At 42.5% G+C, this 16,586-nt stretch overlaps 1 protein-coding gene across 1 annotated transcript in view; it reads right to left on the minus strand.

The window, feature by feature from the left end:
* Positions 1-5,760, minus strand: part of LOC110505120 (neuronal membrane glycoprotein M6-a) — a 41,864-nt gene extending 36,104 nt beyond the window's left edge. The window contains exon 1 of the mRNA XM_021584107.3: positions 5,208-5,760. Coding sequence (XP_021439782.3) covers positions 5,208-5,244 — 37 coding nt within the window. The 5' untranslated portion in view covers positions 5,245-5,760. The remainder of the gene's footprint in view (positions 1-5,207) is intronic.
* Between the last annotated feature and the right edge of the window lie 10,826 nt (positions 5,761-16,586).

Below are 16,586 nucleotides of genomic sequence, written 5' to 3' on the forward strand. Positions count from 1 at the left end.
GTTCAAAAATAAACATATCCAGGTGTTAGAATGGCCAAGTCAAAGTCCAGACCTGAATCCAATCGAGAATCTGTGGAAAGAACTGAAAACTGCTGTTCACAAATGCTCTCCGTCCAACCTCACTGAGCTCGAGCTGTTTTGCAAGGAGGAATGAGAAAAAATGTCAGTCTCTCGATGTGCAAAACTGATAGAGACATACCCCAAGCGACTTACAGCTGTAATCGCAGCAAAAGGTGGCGCTACAAAGTATTAACTTAAGGGGGCTGAATAATTTTGCAAGCCCAATTTTTCAGTTTTTGATTTGTTAAAAAAGTTTGAAATATCCAATAAATGTCGTTCCACTTCATGATTGTGTCCCACTTGTTGATTCTTCACAAAAAAATACAGTTTTATATCTTTATGTTTGAAGCCTGAAATGTGGCAAAAGGTCGCAAAGTTCAAGGGGGCCGAATACTTTCGCAAGGCACTGTATCTTTGTTCGAAAGTGTTTCATATTTCCCTTGGCGGAGTGATGCTGATTATAAAAGATTAACTTACCCAACTCAACTTACCCAACTCTCACCTAATAACTGTGACAGAAGTTTGGGGAACATTTGGGAACAATTGGTGGAATTCCCTTGACCTCCATAGGGTGGAGGGATGCAGCTGGAGTCCAAAACAATGGAAGTGGAAGAGCAGGTCAGCTGGCAGTGGAGAAAGCCAGAATTCACTGTGTGAGAAGATTAACTCCATGGATAATCAGTTCAAGATTTTGGGAGAGGGAAAACCATGTATCAAACCATGAAAAGTCACAGCCCAAGTTAGAGGGGCTCAAAATGTGCAATGCTGCATCTTACACAAATGTCCAGTTTATAGGGGATAATGGAGCATATGATGTGTGATAATGGTTCCGGACCACACATTTCATTGGTTTAAATGTAATATACTACAGCAATACAATACCTGAATTGTATAGCTTTCCTAGTTCAATTAATGTTTTAGGATAGATCTGATAGGTTCCAAGAATTTCTATTTGCTGTGGAATTTTCCCTCTATTGAGCCTTGACTCCTGAGCACATTATCACACATTGGCGATATAACTTGATCAAACGAGTTGAACGGAAGGAGAACTAATTCCTTCGCTTGGCTCAGGTAGTCTTAACAGGTGGGCCTTACTACATTTCCCCTGTGTTGGAGCTGGAGCAGTCACAGCAGTATGTCATTACAAATGCTACCTAAAGTGGAATTGATTCCTCCGTATCAAGCTAGGACAGATGATCATGACTTAATTTTATGTTTTGACATGACAAATTCATTTGATTAAGCCATTTTATTTGGGGGAATAAGGATTGTCCGCTGTTGTTGTTGGCGACTTGTGGCACGCGGCATGAAGCGCTACATTTGGCTAACAGATGAAGAGAGCAGCTGGTGCATCTGACTCACAATCTGAGATTTGCAGTCTGAGGAGGAGGTTCAAGGACCATAGAGAACCCATAATACAATATTTTCCAATATTTGGTCAGTTTCTTGAACCCTAAAATAATTGTAAGGCCCAATCTATAACTCTGTAATTTACATTATTATTAAGAAGTACCCCTCTTCCATTAGAAAGCTAAACTAGATCTGTAATATCAGTAGCAATATAACGGAAGATCAACACTAAGATGATCAATACCTGTCACATGACAATTGAAAGTCTCTTAAAATAGACTTTGTAACCCTTTGTTAATGGTAATAAAAATAAAGAATGTGATGCAAACTATTTGTGGGTGTTTATTGTTATTTTGAGGATTTACAAAGTAGCACTGAGGGGCATAAAAAATATGCTCTTTTACAATGCATGTACAGTTGTGTCTGAAAACCATTAGATGTTGTGTTACGTACAGTAGGTGCATTTGCTCTTCTCTCATGTTAGCCCCCTGGCTAGTCCATGGTTCCCCTAATGCCAGGAAAGGGCTACAGATGACCTATAGAGCTCTGGTCCACATATAACAGGTGACCTCATAGAAGGTGACAGGGAGACAGTTGGTGGAGGAATGACCCCAGAGAAAGTGCACTTACAACTGATTGTCCTCTTAAATACATCTTGGACTCAGGGTTCTCTGAGGTGGGGGGTCAGATTGTGACCAGACACCCCAAGGTTACATAGACTGTTATATAAAAGCATAACTGTTTAATGACGTTTCTTCCTAAGAGGTTGCTCAGATTTCTGGTTACATCACAGAGAGCCCATAACAACACTGTATATATAAGTGGGGGGGAAAGCATGGTAAAAGCTAGGTGGCATGACTAGTGAAAGAACGACTTCAGTTCAGACTAAAATCAATGTAGTAGTACAGTAGCAGTGTTCCCATTCATTGTTTTCATCAATGTAAAATAATCTCCACAACTCCAAAGAACAGAAATTAATTTGTCATCTAAGAAAACACAAAAAAACATTAAATATAGGCATCATGACGCCATTTGAGAGGCCTTCAAGGCAGGGACTCCAAGTCATTAATTGTCCTTCCTCCCAGGAGGGTTTTAAATCTCCGCTGTCATGTGCTCTTAAGCCAGTCTTTCAGAACAGCAAGGTGACCAGGCTGTTCTTTTCATGTAGCACCAACTTAGTACAATTTGCAGTGGTCATGTGAATAATTGTCTCATCCAAGTGACAAGAGACTTAGAACCCGTAAATATAAGAGTAAGGCCCAATCTTCACTTTATGAGGGGTTGTAGTTTTATAGGTAGTTTATAGATCATTATTAGATAATATGTAGTCTATTAATCATTATTGCATAGGTATAACTCATTGTTGTTTTGGTGCTTGCCAAATAATAGGTTTATTTATGGCTGCACTGTGGATTATGACTGCTATTTTTTTTAAAGTATAACATAAAACACATAACCTCACTGTGAGGGTAATACTGTGAGACCATACCACAATCCCCCTCAATATGGCTACTGTGTATAGTCAAATGTATTTTCCTTGTGTCAGTACTTTAAATGTCATGACAGTTTTGGGGCAATTTTCTGTTTGTTTGAGGTTGTTGCTTTTTCTGTTTGGGGGGGGGGGGGATTAGGTTTGCATGGTGGAACCAAACTGTAAGTATTAAACGAGAACCAGAATTACATTATTTTCTAGTGGGCAAGACACACTGCATATACTGTACTGTAGCAGCATATAGGCCAGCCTATTACACTGGCACTTGCATTATTCATGCATTCGGACCTCATAATTGCAAACAGGAGCATCAAATCATCTTGTTTCAAGCACAAGACATCTAGCTAAGGGTCCCTAGATGGAGTTCTAGCATGTGTATCAGTGTTGCTTCCGTCCCTCTCTTTACCCGAACCTGGGCTCGAACCAGGACCCCTCTGAACACATCAACAACCGCCACCCACGAAGCTCCATTACGTATCGCTGCACACAAAAGCAAGGGAAACAACTACTTCAAGGTCTCAGAGCGAGTGACATCACCGGTTGAACACTACTAGCACATACCGCTAACTAGCTAGGCATTTCACACCGGTTACACCTGGTCCCGGACCTGTTTGTGCTGTATATCCAACTCCTATGACCATTGTCATGGTTTAGCATGACATAAGGCCAGAGGCGTTGGATATACAGCACAAACAGATCTGGGACCAGGTTACTGAAGTTCATCAGTCAGTGTGTTGATTCAGTGAGGAAGCAGGAAAGAAGAACGTTAAATGTGGAGCAGCACTCAGCCAAACGGCTTTAGTGCCATGTTTTATGTATAACTTTAAAGATTTGATGAAGAAGATACGTGTCAGTTAGCCACATTTGGGCCAGTGGGGCCGCAGCACCAGTAGTGGAGAGCGTGATTGGCTAAGTAATTATATGTAGACTAACAAGCTGGTTTCTTCAGCCAAATGAATGGACGTGGTGTACTACAGACACGCATGACTGATAGGTATTTAATCAACACTGCTATCATGATGTTTCCGGTAGTCATCCCACAGGTTGGAGACATCATAGTCTTATAGAGTCATGAACCATACTGTGAAAATAGAATTCCTGAGCCAATGTCATTTTGCAGCCACTAATGGTATTAACACCTTACCAGACAATAAAGGTATATCACTTTGCAATAAGTATTTTTAGGTAAACTAGCATCCATGACATTCACACACACACAAACACACTCATATGCACACAGACACTGAGTAAACTGATTGGCCCAGGGTACCAAAATGTCATCTGCAGGAACAGAACAGAGAGCAGAGAGTAGCTGCAGGGATGACTAGACTTGGCCAGTGCCATGGTAACTGTTTCAGCTCTCACTCATGCCTGTGAAGCACTCGCTGGTTTTTCAGGGATGAGAGGAAGCAGGATGGGAGGGACGGGGAGGTGGGAAGAAAAGAAGCACAGACGTATGAAGCCCTGTCACGTGCACAGAACTTGGGATGGAGGGAAAAAAGGAAGGAAGGAGGAGTGAAGGGGGGAGACACACCTCAGAGAATGATAGCATTCTTTTTTCATACAGGGAGCAATTGTATTAATATGGAGGAATGCAAATTCAAACTAATGCCAGTGCCTGGTAATCATAAATGGATTTATACAGTACACAGCTATTTACCCCTCGTGCATACACTTAAACACTGGTGGATGGGAGGGGGTGGGTTTGCATTTTAAATAGCAACCCCTCTGCACAAAGCGAACAACACACCCTGCATGCACATGAACAAGAGAGAAATTCTGATATGCATCAAATCCAGATGCTTTTATAATTTTTTGGGGGTGGGGGGTTGTTAAAATAATAAAATAGCTTTGATTTAAATACAATAGCTGGACATGTGGATGGCCTGGATACAATGGTTTTATTAGTGAAAGGAGCTGGCTCGAGGTCTCTTGTCTTCAATGTTCCCCTGAGCCATCTCGACAGGCATGCGAGAGCCTTACCGAGACGCCTGTGAACAAAGACAATTCTCCCTGTGCTTTCACAGTCAACGCTAAGAGAAGCAGTTCACACCACTCTCTAACTGTCTCGACAGCAGACAACACACACACACACACACAAACACACTCAGACACTCAGTGGACAAAGGAACAACCAAAACAGATGCTCTTTTATACCCAGAGTATTAACCAACTATTTACCCAATCCTTTCTGAATAAATAGTCCACTGACAGACAGACAAAGAAATTAGGGGAAGATTTTACTCTAAGGAAATCTCAATCCATCCACTTAAATGTAAAAAAAATACTCTTTCTCTTTCCTTACCTTTCTGAGTCTGACCGTCATCCAAATCTTCTTCCATCTTGGCTATTCTAGATGTAGAGCAACTAGAGATGTGACAGAAGCTCCTTGGTTTGCAGGTTCAAAACCCTGTTTCTTTGTGTCAAAGATAGTCCACAGAGCTCTCCTTCTCTCTCTCTCCCTCTCGGTCTCTCACTCTCCCTCTCGGTCTCTCACTCTCCCTCTAGGTCTCTCACTCTCCCTCTCGGTCTCTGACTCTCCCTCGGTCTCTCACTCTCCCTCTCGGTCTCTCTAGGTTCTGTGTTAAGACCGCTTGTCAACAGTGATTTCATTCAAGTGGTCGTGCCGCGAAAGAGATCATTGTATCTTCACAGCGCTGTCCATTGCGAGCAGCTCTGGCAAGTGCTGGAAAACCTGTTTTCTACAGTAGAGAAAAGGGGGGGATCTCAGTAGGCAGTATGTTTGCAGGAGGGCGGGCTAGCAAGCGCAGGTGCCCAGAAAGCAGAGAAAGGCAATGGGAGAAACACAGTCTCAACAATGAAAACTGACCCGAGCAGGCAGAGGAGTTGCTTCGTTTGGTTGAACGTGTCCTTCGCTATCAAATAATGTTTTAAAACATGTTTTTATTCAGGGTCCCTAATTTTCCACCTGTAGGCTGCCATTGCAGTACTCCATTGAAAAACCGGTTCACTTTAAACACAAAAATATCTGGAAAATTATGGTCATACAACAAAGAATAAAACTATATTTAATATAGAATATCAGTTTAGTTGTTTACCTTAGGATGTGCACTAACCACAGTGATAAAATAATTGAATCGCAAAATTAGCCTGCGGCATACACTCATAGAAAACAGGTGCCAAGAAGAACCAAAAAGGGTTCTGCTTGTCTCCATAAATATATACAGTGCCTTTCAGAAAGTTTTCACACCCCTTGACTCACATGTTGTGATTTTGTGTCACTGGTCTACACACAATACCCCATAATGTCAAAGTGGAATTATGTGTTTAGATTTTTTTTAATAAATTAATGAAAAATAAAAAGCTGAAATGTCTTGTGTCAATAAGTATTTAACCCCTTTGTTATGGCAAGCCTAAATCAATTCAGGAGTAAAAATGTGCTTAACAAGTCATGGACTCACTGTGTGCAAACATTAACACGATTTTTGAATGACTCCCTCATCTCTGTACCCCACACATACAATTATCTGTAAAGTCCTTCAGTCAAGCAGTGAATTTCAAACACAGATTCAACCACAAAGACCAGTGAGGTTTTCCAATGCCTCGCCAAGAAGTGCACCTATTGGTAGCAGACATTGAATATTCCTTTGAGCATTGTGAAGTTATTACTTACACTTTGGATGTGTATCAATATATCCAGTCACCACAATGATCCAGACATCCTTCCTAACTCAGTTGCCGGAGAGGAAGGCACTCGCTCAGGGATTTCCCTATGAGGCCAATAATGACTTTAAAACAGTTATATAGTTTAATGGCTTTGGTAGGAGAAAACTGAGGATGGATCAACATCATTGTAGTTACTCCACAACACTAAATGAGAGCGCGAAAAGAAGGAAGCGTATGTACAGAATAATTTTTTGGGGAAAACATGCATTCTGTTTGTAATAAGGCACTGAAGTAAAACTGCAACAAAAACCAATAGAAATACACTTTATGTCCTGAATTAAAAGCATTATGTTTGGATCAAATCCAATGCAACACATCACTGAGTACCACTATTTTCAAGCATGGTGGTGGCTGCATCATGTTATGGGTATGCCTGTGATCGGCAAGGACTAGGGAGGTTTTTTTTGGATAAAAAGAAACAGAATAAAGCTAAGGCACAGGCAAAATCCTAGAGGAAAACCTGGTTCAGGCTGCTTTCCAAAAGGCACTGGGAGATTAATTCACCTTTAAGCAGGGCAATAATCTAAAACACAAGGCCAAATATACAATGGAGTTGCTAACCAATATTAGATTGAATGTTTCTGACTGGCCTAGTTACAGTTCTGACTTAAATCGGCTTGAAAATATATGATAAGACTTGAACATGGCTGTTTAGCAATGATCAACAACCACGTTGACAGAGCTATAATAATTTTTTTAAGATTAATGTGCAATATTGTACAATCCAGGTGTGCAAAGATCTTTGAGACTTATCCAGAAAGACTCACAGCTGTAATCACTGCCAAAGGTTATTCTAACTTGTATTGACTCAAATAAATACGTTGAAAAACCCTTCTTGCCTTCCAAAGAATCCATCTTGCCTTCCATATAATCATCACATAACCCTTTCTTACAAAAACAGTTCTTAGGATGAAATCATTTCAAGTCACAAACCCTTCTCACATGAAAAAATTATACAGTATACTATGGTATTCACTGTAGTGAATGAAGTCCTCAAAAATACTACAGTGAAAACGGTAGTATTTACTGTTGTATACTGTAGTATTTATAGATAACTAAATACTGGATTGGATTGATGGGTGGATTGATGGATGGATGTATGGTAGACAATGGATGGATGGTAGACACTGAAAGTCCCCCAAGAAATGGTTGATGCTTTTAAGTCAGGGAATATGTCAGTATCAGACAGGAAGGGAATTACGTATTGTGTTATTGTATCATGTTATATAAGACAACCCTGAAGGGGTGTAATGACGCAGCATGCATTAATGTTGCTAAGTGTGTCTGAAGTGATTTCAAAGAATCACATGCCAAGCATTATTTATGTAACATACATTATATCTTAGGTGAAACTGTAAATCTGTGCGAAGATGATTCTTATCACTAGGGTGATAACAGATAGATTACCTCAATGTCTCACCTGATATCAGTTTACCATACATTTGAAGTGGTCCCTGATGATCTTCTTGGCCTTCCTGCGTAGGTGTCCTGGAGGGCATGCAGTGTGCACCCAATGGTGCATTCGGCTGACCGTACCACCCTCTGTAGCGCCTTGCGGTCAGCAGTGCAGGTCAGTATACCCCCGATGGCGCTCCTGTAGAACACTGTGACAGCCCTCGGGGACAGGCTGAATTTTTTTAGCCTCTTGAGTTTGAAGAGACGCTGTCGTGGCTTCCTCACCATGGTGTCCATGTGGTTTGACTGTTTCAGCTCCTGAGAGAGGTGTACGCCGAGGAACTTAACATTTTTTACTTTCTCCATGGCGGACCCATTGATGAGGATGGGGGCATGTTCAGCCTGGTTCCTCCTGAAGTTCACAATCAGCTCCTTTGTTTTGCTGATGTTGAGGGAGAGGTTGTTTACCTGGCACCAATCCACCAGAGTGCCTACCTCCTCCCAGTAGGCCACCTCATCATTGTTGGTAATCAGGCCTACTACTGTCATGTCAGCAGCGAACTTGATGATGGAGTTGGACCTGTGACAGGCCACGCAGTCATACAGTAGGTATACAGGGGGTACAGGAGGGGATTGAGGATGCACCCTTGGAGAGCCCCCGTCTTGAGGATCAGTATGCAGGAGGTAATGTTGCCTACCTTCACCACCTGGTGGTAGCCCGTCAGGAAGTCCAGGACCCAGTTGCATAGGGAGGAGTTTAGTCCCAGGGCCTTGAGCTTTGTGATGAGCTTGGAGGGAACTATGGTATTGAAGGCCGAGCTGTAGTCGATGAATAGCATCCTCACATATGCATTAATTTTGTCCAGTTTGGTGAGGGCAGCGGGCAGTGTAATAGCGATTGCATCATCTGTGGATCTGTCGGGGCGGTAGGCGAATTGGAAAGGGTTGACTGTGTTGGGGAGGGAGGAGGTGATGTGTTCTTTGACTAGCCTAGCAAAGCACTTCTTGATGATGGAAGTGAGAGCTATGGGTTGGCAGTCATTCAGTTCAGTTACTTTCCCTTTCTTGGGCACGGGGATGAAGCAGGTGGGAGTAACTGCCTGAGCTAGAGAGAGATTGAAAATGTCTGAAAACACAACAGCTAGCAGGTCGGCACATGCTCTGAGAGCGCGGCTAGGGATGTCGTCTTGTTTGAACGACTTACATACGTCCTACGTGGAGACCATAGCTCAGAGTAGTTATGCTCAAAGCGAGAGAAAACTGTGTTTAGCTCATCCAGTAGAGCGGCGTTGGTGTCCGCGAAGTGACTGGCTTTCTTTTTTTACCCGTGATCCTTAAAAGACCCTGTCACATATGCCTCTTGTCCGACCAGCTGAATTGCTCCTCCACTTTGTCCCTATACTTGTAATTCGCCATCTTGATCCATCTGCGTAGGTCGTATTTGTACTGTTTAACCATACAATTGTCCCCGGTCACAATCTCTCTGTTTCAATTCCCGACAAGGTTGCCATCAATCCACGGTTGTTGATTCTTGTAAGTGTTGAAATTGTTGATAATCCAGTCCACGGGATCAAAACAGACTTGACCAATAGAACTCTTCAGTTTTTGTTTGTTGGTGGGGAGGAGCAAAATGGAGTCATGGTCAGATTTTCCGAAAGGAGGAAAGGAGAGGGCTGGTAATGTTCTGGTAATTATTTGAGCTGGCTAGCTACAGATGTAGAATTATAATTTGAGTTTGCTACAGCAGAAAAATAACCCTGCTGCAAAAGGAAATGTGAATTATTATGTGGAATATATTTAATTGACATTTTTGCAGGGGTTGATACATTTTCACAGACTATTCTCTCCGCTACTGCATGGCAAGCGGTACCGATGCAGCAAGTTGGGAACCAACAGAACCCTGAACAGCTTCTACCGCCAAGCCTTGAGACTACTAAATAGTTAACCAAATAGCTATCTGCATTGCCCATCTTTGCACTAGCTCTTTTGACTCACATACGCTGCTGCTACTGTTTATTATCTATCCTGTTACCTCGTCAATTTACCCCTAACTACAGTTCATTCAGAAAGTATTCTCAACACTTGACTTTTCCCACATTTTATTGTGTTACAAAGTGGGATCACAATTGACTTTGTCATTTTATGTCAACCATCAACATAAAATACTCTTTTAATGTCAAAGTCTGAAAATAATCCACAATATGTAAAGAAATTTGTGAAAAAATTCAACACTGAAATATCTTGATTAGATAAGTCTTCAACCCCCTGAGTAAATGCACCTTTGGCAGCGATTGCAGCTGTGAGTCTTTCTGGGTAAGTCTCTTACAGGTTTCAACACCTGGATTGTGCATCGTTCTGTTCAAAATTATTCAAGCTCAAATTGGTTGCTGATCATTGCTAGACAACCGTGTTTAGGTCTTGCCATTGATTTTCAAGCAGATTTGAGTCAAATTTGTAACTCGACCACTCAAGAACATTCATTGTCTTCTTGGTAAGCAACTCCAGTGTATATTTGGCCTTGTGTTTTTGGTTATTGTCCTGCTGAAAGGTGAATTAATCTCTTAGTGTCTGGTGGAAAGCATACTGAACCAGGTTTTCCTCTAGGATTTTGCCTGTGCTTAGATCCATTATGTTTATTTTTTTTGTCCTGAAAAACTCCCCAGTTCTTAACTATTACAAGCATACTGCACTCATAACATGATGCCCAAAATATAACGCCTTGTAATTGAGGACAAAAAGTAAATTGCTTTGCCACATTTTCGGGGGGCAATATTACTTTAGTGCTTTCTTGCAAACAGGATGCATGTTTTGGAGTATTTGTATTCTGTACAGGCTTCCTTATTTTTACTCTGTCAATTAGGTTAGCATTGTGGAGTAACTACAATGTTGTTGATCCATCCTCAGTTTTCTCCTATCACAGCCATTAACTCTCTAACTGTTTTAAAGTAACTCTCTAAATGTTTAATGCCTGTAACTTTGTAGTGATTGGGTGTATTGATACACCACCCAAAGTGTAATTAATCATTTCACCATGCACCAAGGGAAATTCAATGTCTGCTTTTATTATAATTTTTTTTACCCATCTACCACTAGGTGCCCTTCTTTGAGAGGCATTGGAAAAACTCACTGGTGTTTGTGGTTGAATATGTGTTTGAAGTTCACTGCTTGACTGAGGGACCTAACAATGTATGTGTGGGGCACAGAGATACTGTAAGGTAGTCATTCAAAACTCACGTTTAACACTATTATTGCACTCGGAGTGATTCCATGCCATTTATTTTGTGACTTGTTAAGCACATTTGTTACTCTTGAACTTATTTAGGCTTGCCATTCCAAAGGGGTTGAATACTTATTGACCTAAGATATTGCAAATCAAATCAAATGTTATTTGTCACATACACACTGTCAGCAGAGGTTAATGCGAGAGTAGAGAAATGCTTGTGCTTCTAGTTCCGACAGTGCAGTAATATCTAACCAGTCATCTAATAATTCCCCAACAACTACCTAATACACACAAATCTAAAGGGGTGAATGAGAATTTGTACATGTAAGTACATGGATGAGCGATGGCGGAGCGGCATTGGCAAGGTGCAATAGATGGCAGAAAATACAGTATATACATGTGATGTGAGTAATGTAAGATATGTTAACATTACTAAAGTGGCATTATTTAGAGTGCATTGTATAAAGTGACAACTGATCCATTTATTAAAGTGACCAGTGATTGGGTCTCAATGTAGGCAGCAGCCTCTCTGAGTTAGTGATTGCTGTTTAGCAGTCTGATGGCCTTGGAATAGTAGCTGTTTTTCAGTCTCTCGGTCCCAGCATTGATGCACTTGTACTGACCTCGACTTTTGGATGGTAGCGGAGTGAACAGGCAGTGGTTCAGGTGGTTGATGTCCTTGATGATATTTTTGGCCTTCCTGTGACATCGGGTGCTGTAGGTGTTATGGAAGGCAGGTAGTTTGCCCCCAGTGATGCGTTGTGCAAACCGCAAAACCCTCTAGAGAGCCTTGCGGTTGAGGGTGGTGCAGTTTCCGTACCAGGCTGTGATACAGCCCAACAGGATGCACTCAAATGTGCATCTGTAAAAGTTTGTCAGGGTTTTGGGTGACAAACCAAATTTCTTCAGCCTCCTGAGGTAGAAGCAGTGCTGTTGCGCTTTCTTCACCACACTGTCTGTATGAGTGGACCATTTCAGTTTGTCTGAGATATGTACGTCGAAGTGGATAGCGGGGGTGCTCCCTCTGCTGTTTCCTGAAGTCCAAGATCATGACATTGATCAGAGATCGTTTTCCTGACACCACACTCCGAATCCTCTCACCTCCTCCCTGTAGGCTGTCTCGTCGTTGTTGGTAATCAAGCCCACTACTGTTGTGTTATCGGCAAACATGATGATTAAGTTGGAGGCGTGCATGGTCATGCAGTCGTGGGTGAACAGGGAGTACAGGAGGGGGCTGAGCACGCACCCTTGTGGGGGCCCAGTGTTGAGGGTCAGCGAAGTGTAGATGTTGTTTCCTATCTTCACCACCTGAGGGTGTCCCGTCAGAAAGTCCAGGACCCAATTGCACAGGGCAGGGTTGAGACACAGAGCCTCCAGCTTGATGATGAGCTTGGAGGGAACTATGGTGTTGAATGCTGAGCTGTAGTCAATGAACAGCATTCTTACATAGGTATTCCTTTTGTCCAGATGGGATATTCAGTGTGCAGTGTGATGGCTATTGCATTGTCCGTGGACCTGTTGGGTCTGTATGCTAACTGAAGTGGGTCTAGGGTGGCCAGTAAGGTGGAGGTGATTTGATCCTTGACTAGAGACTAGTCAAGCACTTCATGATGACAGAAGTAAGTGCTATGGGGCAGTAGTCATTTAGTTCAGCTATCTTTGCCTTCTTGGGTACAGGAACAATGGTAGCCATCTTGAAGCATGTGGGGACAACAGACTGGGATAGGGAGCGATTGAATATATCTGGAAACACACCAGCCAGCTGGTCTGCGCCTGCTTTCAGCTTTTCATTATTAATGAATTTGTAAAAATGTTGAAAAACATAATTCCACTTTGCCATTATGTGCTATTGTGTGTAGGCAAATAATGTGGATCCATAATAAATACAAATAACTGCACTTCGACTCGATACTGGTAACCCGTGTATATAGCCAATTTATCATTAATTATTGTGCATGTATTCCTTGTGTTATTATTATTGTTGGGAAGGGCCCTTAAGCATTTCACTGCTAGTTTACACTTGTTGTTTATGAAGAATGTGACAAATAACATTTCATTTGAAGCTTGACATTTTCAAAGTGGAATTTACAAACTTCAGATGCCTTTTTAAACCTCAAATACACTACACGTTTCACATTTCCTGCATTGAAGGATAGTTCTTCTGCAACAGGGTGATCGAATGAATATCCTTCATCTGTAGCTAACAAGATAGCAATTGAACCAAAACATTGTGTGGAAAATAGCTTTTAGTTGCCTGGCTTGTCCTAAATACATTTTGAAACAGATCAGGGGGGTTTTCTGTGTGAAAAAAATAGAGCATGTCATACGTTTATGTGTTTATACTTAGGACAAGTTTAATGTCGACACAAAAACAATAGAATGTTCATGATTTATTGCGTGCCAAAAGCCAGTAAGATGAAAGCAGATGCTTATACTGAGACGTTAGTGGGACTTTTACGTACAGTATATTACTGCAATCATGACTACCTCGGGTTGGCGGAAATTAAACTACAGGCATTTCGTCTTGGTTCGAAAGGGGTATAAGATCAAATCAAATCAAATTTATTTATATAGCCCTTCGTACATCAGCTGATATCTCAAAGTGCTGTACAGAAACCCAGACTAAAACCCCAAACAGCAAGCAATGCAAGTGTAGAAGCACAGTGGCTAGGAAAAGCTCCCTAGAAAGGCCAAAACCTAGGAAGAAACCTAGAGAGGAACCAGGCTATGTGGGGTGGCCAGTCCTCTTCTGGCTGTGCCGGGTGGAGATTATAACAGAACATAGCCAAGATGTTCCATTGTTCATGAGTGACCAGCATGGTCCAATAATAATAAGGCAGAACAGTTGAAACTGGAGCAGCAGCACGGCCAGGTGGACTGGGAACAGCAAGGAGTCATCATGTAAGGTAGTCCTGAGTCATGGTCCTATGGCTCAGGTCCTCCAAGAGAGAGAAAGAAAGAGAGAAAGAGAGAATTAGAGAGAGCACAAAGGACACTGAATAGGACAGGATAAGTACTCCAGATATAACAAACTGACCCTAGCCCCCCGACACATAAACTACTGCAGCATAAATACTGGAGGCTGAGACAGGAGGGGTCAGGAGACACTGTGGCCCCATCCGAGGACACCCCCGGACAGGGCCAAACAGGAAGGATATAACCCCACCCACTTTGCAAAAGCACAGCCCCCACACCACTAGAGGGATATCTTCAACCACCAACCTACCGTCCTGAGACAAGGCCGAGTATAGCCCACAAAGATCTCCGCCACGGCACAACCCAAGAGGGGGCGCCAATCCAGACAGGAAGATCACATCAGTGACTCAACCCACTCAATTGACGCACCCCTCCTAGGGACGGTATGAAAGAGCCCCAGTAAGCCAGTGACTCAGCCCCTGTAATAGGGTTAGAGGCAGAGAATCCCAGTGGAAAGAGGGGAACCGGCCAGGCAGAGACAGCAAGGGTGGTTCGTTGCTCCAGAGCCTTTCCGTTCACCTTCCCACTCCTGGGCCAGACTACACTCAATCATATGACCCACTGAAGAGATGAGTCTTCAGTAAAGACTTAGAGGTTGAGACCGAGTTTGCGTCTCTTACTTGGGTAGGCAGACCATTCCATAAAAATGGAGCTCTATAGGAGAAAGCCCTGCCTCCAGCTGTTTGCGTAGAAATTCTAGGGACAATTAGGAGGCCTGCGTCTTGTGACCGTAGCGTACGTGTAGGTATGTACGGCAGGACCAAATCAGAGAGATAGGTAGGAGCAAGCCCATGTAATGCTTTGTAGGTTAGCAGTAAAACCTTGAAATCAGCCCTTGCCTTGACAGGAAGCCAGTGTAGGGAGGCTAGCACTGGAGTAATATGATCAAATTTTTGGGTTCTAGTCAGGATTCTAGCAGCCGTATTTAGCACTAACTGAAGTTTATTTAGTGCTTTATCCGGGTAGCCGGAAAGTAGAGCATTGCAGTAGTTTAACCTAGAAGTGACAAAAGCATGGATTAATTTTTCGGCATCATTTTTGGACAGAAGGTTTCTGATTTTTGCAATGTTACGTAGATGGAAAAAAGATCAGTCCCACTGTCCATGTAGTCTAATTCGTGGTGATCTAAAAGGCAAAACTGATCCTAAATCAGCGATCCTACACTGAGTAGCTTGATACATTCGGGAAAAAAGCCTCCTTCTGTGAATGTTCTATGAGTGAAATTCAAACCATTGGTCAATGATTGGGAACATTTATTTCAATAATCTAACAACATATTCATATATTTGTTCACATCTCTGATGAAATTTCAAAGAAAACAAACACAAACAATTGCAGTATCTCTGTATTTCATTGTGGTTATATTCCACTCATATCTATCCAAGTATAGGTTAAACGGGGAGTACATCTGCTCCACTGTCTTTTCACAATTATGTGTTATATTTAACTTCTATAGTGAGATCAATTTAGGGCCTGGTGTTACAGTGTAGGTATGGGGTCCTGTCAGAGGGCATTACTAACATGGAGTTATCTAAGGTTAGATACAGTGGCAATAGAGTGGTGGGAGGCTGCCACTAAATGTCACAAGATAGCTGAATTTCAGTTTACATTCCAAATGTCACCATATTACCCTTTATAGTGCACTACTTTTGACCAGGGCCTGTATTGGGAATAGGGTAAAGCAGTGTCCTCCCACTACATTACTTTTTCATTAGACTGTCATTGGCAGTTTGGTCATTTCTGTTTACATTTTTATCTCAGGAATAAGGGGAAATGTATTTGAGCCAGCCTTATGAGAATCTAGCATGTACAGTAAAGTAGCTGACAGCTAATTAGTCCTGAATGCATGTTGTTCTTACCAAATGTAATAAAATATGTAAATAAGCAAGTGTGGTTCATTGCCCACACAATAATGGAACACTATATTAGCATCTGCTATAAAGGATGCAGCGCTAAATACACATACACACACACACACACACACACGCACACACGCACATACACACACACACACGCGTACAAACACACACACACACACACAAAGCGCCCCACCCTTGGCTTGGATACCATTGCCTCACACACACAGGCCTGCCGTGGCTGCTTTGCTAATAGGGCTGGGAGATTTGCTGTTGGGGGTTGCCATCTTTTCTGGGGGAATCCTCAGCTCGCAAGCCCCCGCAATACCACCCTGGCTAGTCATGTTCCTGTCTGTGCTATCAATGAGGGGGCTGACCTCCCCCCTCCTCATGCCCACTTCCCTCCCTCTCATCCCCCCCATCCCTCCTGTTTAGCACTGTCGGTATCGATGGATGGAAAGAGAGAGAAAAAACGGCAGATGGCGAAACGCTCCGTGAGGGCATCTAGGCAGTACGCATCCCTCGTCAGTTGGCTGGCACTGCCAAG

This window comes from Oncorhynchus mykiss, chromosome 25 (assembly GCF_057628025.1).
Source record: "Oncorhynchus mykiss isolate SJ-2025 chromosome 25, ASM5762802v1, whole genome shotgun sequence".
NCBI classification, from domain to species: domain Eukaryota; kingdom Metazoa; phylum Chordata; class Actinopteri; order Salmoniformes; family Salmonidae; genus Oncorhynchus; species Oncorhynchus mykiss.